The sequence below is a fragment of the Hyaena hyaena genome, unplaced genomic scaffold (genome assembly GCF_003009895.1).
Source record: "Hyaena hyaena isolate Hyena2069 unplaced genomic scaffold, ASM300989v1 scaffold_58, whole genome shotgun sequence".
NCBI classification, from domain to species: Eukaryota; Metazoa; Chordata; class Mammalia; order Carnivora; family Hyaenidae; genus Hyaena; species Hyaena hyaena.
In genome coordinates, this window is record NW_024080689.1 from 1,879,109 (window position 1) to 1,887,412 (window position 8,304).

Genomic DNA, 8,304 nt, shown 5'->3' on the forward strand with positions numbered 1-8,304 from the left:
TGTGTGTGTGCATGCACATGGTTGTGCCTGTGAGTGTGTACGTATTTGTGTGAGTGTGTATGTGCATGCATGTGTGCACGAGTGTGTATGTGCGTATGTATGCCTGTGTGTGCCCATGAATGTGTGGGCATGTGTGTATGCATTTGGACATGTGGGTGCGTGTGGGTATGTGTGTGTGTGTGTGCACGGGAGTGTGCGTGCACGGGAGTGTGCATGCGTGTGACCCACTCCATGCATTTGGACATGTGGGTGCGTGTGGGTATGTGTGTGTGTGCGCACGGGAGTGTGCGTGCACGGGAGTGTGCATGCGTGTGACCCACTCCTTGGCTGAGGTCTAGATAGCGGGCTTTCAGAGGGCAGAGCCCTTCCCTTGTAAGGTTTGCTGAGAGTCTGACCAAACCACAATGATCTGTTTCTTTCAGGAAACAGAAAACCTGATGGACGCCGAGGAGCGCTGCGAGGGGCTCATCAAAAGCAAGATTCAACTGGAAGCCAAAGTCAAGGAGCTGAGCGAGAGACTGGAGGAGGAAGAAGAGATGAATTCGGAGCTGGTGGCAGAGAAGAGGAGCCTGGAAAATAAATGCTCATCCCTCAAAAGAGACATCGACGATCTGGAGCTGACCCTGACCAAAGTGGAAAAGGAGAAGCATGCCACTGAGAACAAGGTGGGCCGCCCCGGGAGTCCCCGGAGTTTCTGGAACGATCCTTACTCCGTCTCTGTGAGGAGGAGACATGGCCTGAGGTCAGAGGCAGGAGCGAGCGCACAGGCAGGTTCTCTCCTCTGCCTTGTTCTCGGGCCCAGAGGCTCTTCTCAAGCCTCCGCCCCGCCTGGCTGGTTCCACCCCCTCCTGCCTCCAGCTCCAGCCCCTCCTGCCCAAAGGAAGGGATCCTGGAGAAGAAAGATGGCGTCCTATTCATCAGCGCTTTCACTTGTCCCAGGAAGAGCAAACCCCCTACGGGCGCCAGGCAGACGATGAGACAGGCGGGGGACGGGGGCAGGGAGGGGCGCAGAAAGCTGGATAACACCAAGCGCTGGCAGGGGTGTGGGGGTGCAGGGACCCTGGTGTGTTATTGGCAGAGTATAGACTGATGCAGCTTTTGAAAAAGTATCTGGAAATACCTGGTCCATTAAGAATCCACGTATCCTTTGACCCAACGATTTTGCACCTGAGTGTCTACACCAGGGGATTCTCCCACCAGCCCATAAGGGGACCCACCCGAGGATGGTGTGGGTTTGAGGACACCCATCAGGCCAGCAGGCAGAGCAGGCTTGTACACACAGGGCACCAAGATGGACACGAAAGACCTAGTGCTGAAACTAGGAAAACGAAGGGTACAGCTCGATACCGTTTATGTAGACGGAAAATGACATGTACACAAAGGAAGACACGATTTACAGAAACAAGTGAAAAATGCAACACTTGATTCACATCGTAACGGTTGCCCATGAGATAGAGCAAGGGGTGGGGTTGCCCTGGTGCGAGAGGACCCAGAGTCAGCGTGGGTCAGGCCACCAGGAGTGAGGGGAGGGGCAGTCGGGAGGGGCGGAGACTGCGGCAAACAGAAGGGCTGTGACTCGCTCTAGCCAGCTGCCTCCGGTGGGGATGGGAACCCAGGGTCGCCAAAGCTTCTGATCTCCCGTGAGGAGCCACGAATCCAGATGGTATGAGAAATGGTGTTGCTTTTCTCCATCCTGGTAACTTACTCAAGGGTGGTGAACTCTTACGTGGACTAAAGAAAACGTGTCTGAGGCCAGATTCGGGCCACAGGTCGGGAGCTTAACAACCTCTGATCTGGAAGTGTCATACGTGGAGCAAAGTTTAACTTAAATGCCTTAAAGCTTCATGTTTGGCGCCCCCACCCCCACAGCCACCCCCACCCCCGCTTCCTGACGGCACAGGATCCCCCTTCTGGATGCTTTCGCGTAGCACATCATATCTTTCCCTATTCTTCCTGCCTTATTCTAACTCCCAAATTCCCACTGATATATTGTGATAAATATAGATTGATCGGTTGTCTCCTGAGAGTCCTTGTTTGCATCTATCGGTGTCCTGCCTCGTGAGCTATAAAGCCCTCTCCGAAGGGATGACCCTAACAGGAGGATTTGAGGCTCTCTGTGCCAGGCCGGGGGTGGGGGGTGGGATTAAGAACCGACAGGCTGACACTTTCAGGATCGACACACCCAACAACACACTAACCACCTGCCAGGGAGGTAAAGAGGCAGTAGCCCCCTCCCACCAAAAAAAGGGGAGGGGGATGTAAAAGGGAAGGTAAAGAAAATAAAAAATCAGTAACTTCTGCTGGAAGCTTCTGACTTCATTGTTTGCACGATTGGACTGCAATTGATTCTCTCCCAGGTAAAGAATCTTTCTGAAGAAATGACAGCACTCGAGGAAAACATTTCCAAATTGACCAAAGAGAAGAAGTCCTTGCAGGAGGCCCATCAGCAAACGCTGGACGATCTCCAGGTTGAAGAAGATAAAGTCAACGGTCTAATCAAAATAAACGTGAAGCTGGAGCAGCAAACCGATGACGTAAGGAGATTTTACCACTGTTCTAACAGCGAGCACGTGCAGACGCTCGGGCAGGAGTGGGTGGGGGGCGGTCCAGCTTCTGGTTCTGAATCAGAATCCCGAGTCTGGACCTCAGCCCCTTCCAGAAGAGTCTGGAATGTTGAGTGAGCCCCTTACACTCTGCAGCCTCCGTTTCCATCCACCTCGTGAAGCGGGATACCCAGAGCCACTCGGAGGGTGTCCATGGGAAGCTCAACCATTAGGGGCTAATACATCATCATCATCATCGTCATCACCATCAGCAGCAGCAGCAGCAGCATGCACATGCAGGTCCCTGGGCTCCAAGCTCGGATCCTGCTATAACATTGTTACAAACGCGTCCCACTTGTGGCCATGACAATTACCACTGTTCCCCATTGTTAACGTTTTTTGTTCTCAGTGCGAGAGCCAGGCCTGAGCCTTCCAGGTTTCACTCACGGCTGTGGCTAGAAGGCTAGAACTTGTCCGTTTTGTATCAGTTTTCTTGCTCCTCATACCCCCATGTGCGCGTGCACGCACACACACACACACACACACACACAGAGGCACACTGACAGATTTGCCCGCGATGCATGTGAGTGGGGGAGGAGGGACAGAGTGCCATCTAGACCCTCGGAATCCGGGGGCATGTGTGCGGCCACACTGGCTCAAGGAGCGAGCTCATTTTCCCCGTGGGGTCTCAACGCTTGCACCCACGTCTCCCCAGCTCGAGGGCTCCCTGGAGCTTGAGAAGAAACTGCGGGCAGACGTGGAGAGAATGAAGAGGAAGCTGGAAGGGGACCTGAAGATGTCCCAGGAATCCATCATGGATCTGGAAAATGACAGGCAGCAAATAGAGGAGAAATTGAAAAAGTAGCTGTTTCACGTTTGACCTCTGTGTTTGAGCCCGAAAGCCAACTTACCCCCCTTCAAAGGGCTTGGATTTCATGTTATTTAAAACATAACATGTATATGTATTTGCAGGAAGGAGTTCGAAATCAGTCAGTTACAAACCAAAATTGACGACCACCAAGCGCACAGTTTGCAATTACAGAAGAAGATCAAAGAACTGCAGGTGGAAATACCAAACCCTTCCCGACCCTGAAAACCCTTTGCCAGGCTCCCTCCTGCCCGTCTCCCTTTGTTTCTTTGTTTCTGTGGCTGCTGGTTTGCCTCCTGTCCTCAGAGCTGGAGAGAATGTCCGGCCCTTTCCCGTAGGTCTCTGAAATTGACACTTCAATTTTGTCAGTAGCACAAGCGTCATTTCCTTGAGAATACGACAATGTTGCTGGTTGGGCTAAATAGGATCGAGAAGGGTGCTTTGGTCACCACCAGGGAGCTGGGTGCTCTCCCCGTCTTCTCAGAGGTCCCTCCCGGAGCACCTAGGGAGCTCCGTCAGTTGAGCGTCTGACTCGATTTCAGTTCAGGTCACGACCTCACGGCTACATGAGTTTGAGCCCCACCTTGGGCTCTGCATTGACGACATGGACCCTGCTTGGCATTCTCTCTTTCCCCCTCTCCCCATCCATCTCCTACTCATGCTTTCTCTGTCTCTCTCAAAATAAATAAATAAACTTTAAAAAAAAAGAAGTCCCTCCCACCTTTTGTGGGATATGTATCCTCCGGAACCTTTTGCTATGGATTTATGTACGTTGATCTATGGGTTGTGAGTTCAAACCCCATGTTGGGTGTAAAGATTACTTAGAGAATTTATTTTTGAAAAAACCGAAGAAACTAATATAGGGGATATATTGATACACACATACATATGTATATGCATGCATACATTAAAATATAAAGGAACAAGAACATTGAAATATATATCTTTACATGTATATTTGTGTATGTAAATATATTTATTAAATATATGGATATTTTATATCTCTTAGCTTAAATATGATACCGCAGAGGCTTTGATTCTGCAGCTTCCTCCTTTTTAAAATTTTTTTTTAATCTTTATTTTTGAGAGAAAGAGAGAAAGAGCCACAGAGTGTGAGTGGGGTAAGGGCAGAGAGAGAGGGAGACACAGAATCGGAAGCAGGCTCCAGGCTCTGAGCTGTCAGCACAGAGCCCGACGCGGGGATCGAACCCACATACCATGAGTTCATGACCTGAGCCGAAGTCGGACGCTTAACCCACGGAGCCACCCGGGTGCCCCACAACTTGCAGACCTGTCCCTGGTAGGCATGGGTCTGGTCTAACTGCTTCACGAACTTCTGGAACATGGCCCCATGACGGTGCGTTTGACGAGTCCCCTGCTGATGGACATGTAGACTGCAAGTTTGTTCTCACTAACTTAATGTTCTAGCGTATTCTTTTCTCTGTGACGCCTATCCTCAGTCCCTCACCACCCGCCCCTCCCGAAGTGGGCTGCTCCCCTCAACCCCAACATGCCTGATGTAGTGACCCTTTCAGGCCCGCATCGAGGAGCTGGAGGAGGAAATCGAGGCAGAGCGGGCCTCCAGGGCCAAAGCAGAGAAGCAGCGCTCAGACCTCTCCCGGGAACTGGAGGAGATCAGCGAGCGGCTGGAAGAAGCCGGTGGCGCCACTTCTGCCCAGATCGAGATGAACAAGAAGCGAGAGGCCGAGTTCCAGAAGATGCGCAGGGACCTGGAGGAGGCCACCCTGCAGCACGAAGCCACGGCGGCCACCCTGAGGAAGAAGCACGCGGACAGCATGGCCGAGCTCGGGGAGCAGATAGACAACCTGCAGAGGGTCAAGCAGAAGCTGGAGAAGGAGAAGAGCGAGCTGAAGATGGAGATCGATGACCTGGCCAGCAACATGGAGACCATCTCCAAGTCCAAGGTACCTGACTCCCTCATCTTAGCAAGTACGAGGCAGGCACATCCACCTGCCCAGGGGGCAGCTGTAATTCAATGCCCCCTAACTCACTGCCTGTTCTAAACCGAAAGGCTCTCCCCCATTTCTTCCTGTCCCCAAACCCCCAAAACCCATTCCGGTCATTCGAGCTTGACCCAGTGATCAAGGTCTCATCATCTTTCCCAGTGTCTCAGAAAGCTTTCAGAGCCTTCCAACCCATCTGGAATTTTCTAGAGCTAAATCTATGGGTGGATTGTAAAGGGCCTTGCTGGGTATGGTTTTCTACATGCCGCCTCTCTAGCCCACCATATCAGTCCTGGGCGACATAACCAATGTGAAGTTATGCGTGAGAACAAGGGCGGAACCAAGTTTTGTGCCACTCGAAGCAAGTAAAATTCAGGAGGGGAGGGGCTCTTTAAGAAAATGTACCCCAAATTAGGGGCACGTGGGTGGCCCAGTCGGTTGAGCGTCCGATTTCAGCTCAGCTTATGATCTCGCAGGTTAGTGAGTTTGAGCCCCACGTCGGGCTCTGTGCTAACAGCTCGGAGCCTCCAGCCTGCTTTGGATTCTCTGTCTCCCTCTCTCTCTCTCTGCTCTTCCCCTGCTCGCACTTTGTCTCTTGCTCAAAAATAAATTCAAAAAAATTTTAAAACAGGGGCACCTGGGTGGCTTAGTCGGTTAAGCGTCCAACTTTCGCTTAGGTCATGATCTCACGGTTCGTGGGTTCAAGCCCCGCGTCGGGCTCTGTGCTGACTGCCAGCTCAGAGCCTGGAGCCTGTTTAAGAATATGAATCACACTCTCTCTGACCCTCCCCTGCTCACGCTGTCTCTCTCTCTCTCCTAGAAATAAATAAATAAAAAAAAATTAAAAAAAATTTTTTAAACAAAAAAGAAAATGTACCCCAAATTATAAATACAAAGTTAAGCACAAAAGTAAATATTCATTTAGAGTGAGAAAAACAAATCAGATCACTGTCTTCTGAGACTTCTTTAGTACATTTGCCAGAAGTGCCTCCCTAAAAATATATTCTGCTTGCATGCAGCCTCCCTTTGCCACCCGGAACCTTCAACAGTCACCTGCATGATCTAGGGCCCCTGCGAATGAGGGTTGTGAAGCTCAAACGTCACTAGCCTCATGGTAAAGCCACTCCTGTGTGACTTGGAGGCAAACCTTCCTCACAGAGTGACTATGTGCTTCTAGATTCATAGTACCTTTTGCTGTCCTTGTTTCGGATCTGGATTCACACAGCCTGAGCTTCATCTTGATTTCTTTCTCACTGCCTGACTGCCACTCCTTTTTCTATCTTGCTCGCTTGCTTCCCTGTTTTTCTGCCCTTCTTGGCTTTTTCCTCCCTCTAAGGAGTTATGTATTCTCTGTCTCCACCTCTGTCCCTCTCCCCTGTAACACGCAGGTCAGGTTGCAGGGTTGTCTGGGTTAGAAGAGATGATGGCACCACCCACACGCAGCACAACCTGTCACCTCCCTTTCTCTATATTGCTTTCTGCTCTCTTTTCTCAATTTCAAAATCCAGTGGAGGAAGTCTTTTATATTGCTTTATATATTTTAAGTTGTTGTATCCTTTGTTTTCTCCCTGCGAGTTGCTGTCTCTTCTTCAACTATCCCAGATAAAATTATCTCATGTTCACATGTCATTTTCTCAAAGATAGAGAGGGAGACACAGAATCCAAAGCAGGCTCCAGGCTCTGAGCTGTCAGCACAGAGCTGGATTCAGGGCTCGAACCCATGAACCATGAGATCATGACCTGAGCTGAAGTCAGATGCTCAACTGACTGAGCCACCCAGGTGCCCGTATCTCGGCCTCTTCTGCTGCTGTCTTATACTTTACAGTTTCTAAGGAAAACTATACACTCAGTATATTTATTTTATTGGTATATTAGGTGGGAGGAAGAAGTCTATAACATATGGAAGGTTTTGAAACAAACTTCACAAAAATACAGGCCAACTAGAGGCTGGAGGAATGAATCCCTCCCTGCCATCCCTACCATACAGAACCTTTTGTATAATCGAGTGAAATGTTTGACACTGTCACCTGAATATGCTGCTTCCAAACAAATCAGGAGGTAATATTATTCAGGTGACAATAGAATTCCTTACATTACGAGAAGATTCTGCAGTTCCTTTGAGTAGCATCTCCTCAAAGGTATCTTTCACAAACCAATCAATACTTAGCTACCGAAAGCCTGTTGCCCTAACTTATTGGGGGCGAAGCAGTACTCGCAGACACAAATAAAGCAAATCTGAAGTGACTATAATTTTTTAAACTGACATTCAGGGCGCCTGAGTGGCTCAGTCAATTAGGCGTATGACTGTTAATTTTGGCTCAGGTCACAATTTCATGGTTTGTGAGTTTGAGCTGCGCATCAGGCCCTGTGCTGACAGTGTACAGCCTACTTGGAATCAGCCTGTCTCCAATCTCAGTCTCTCTCTCTCTCTCTCTCTCTCTCTCTCTCCCCTTCTCTCTCCCTCTCTTTCTCTCATTCTCTCAAAATAAATAAACATTAAAAAAAAATTCAGGGTCAGCTGGGTGGCTCAGTCAGTTAAACATCTGACTCTTGGTTTAGATCAGGTCATGATCTTACAGTTTTGTGGGGTTCAAGCCCTGCATCCGGCTCTGGGCTGACAGTGCAGAGATAGCTTGGGAGTCTCTCTCTCCCTCATTCTCTAACTTCTCCCCTACTCACACTGTCTCTGCCTCCCTCAAAAACAAACAAACAGACAAACAATAAAAATTTTTAACTAACATTTATGTGCTCTGCATCTTAGTGCAGACAAGACAGGGCACCTGGGTGGCTCAGTGGGTTAAGCATCCGACTTCAGCTCGGGTCATGATCTCACAGTTTTGTGGGGTCCAAGCCCCACATCAGGCTCTGTGCTGACAGTGTGGAGCCAGCTTGGGAGTCTCTCTCTCTCTCTCTCTCTCTCTCTCTCTCT

General features: G+C 49.8%; 1 protein-coding gene across 1 annotated transcript in view; it reads left to right on the top strand.

Moving 5' to 3' along the window:
* LOC120231459 (myosin-13-like) overlaps positions 1–8,304 on the top strand; it is a 63,880-nt gene that overhangs the window by 41,370 nt on the left and 14,206 nt on the right. Inside the window, 5 exon segments of the mRNA XM_039231631.1 lie at positions 423–665; positions 2,358–2,534; positions 3,259–3,404; positions 3,516–3,606; positions 4,947–5,361. Coding sequence (XP_039087562.1) covers positions 423–665; positions 2,358–2,534; positions 3,259–3,404; positions 3,516–3,606; positions 4,947–5,361 — 1,072 coding nt within the window.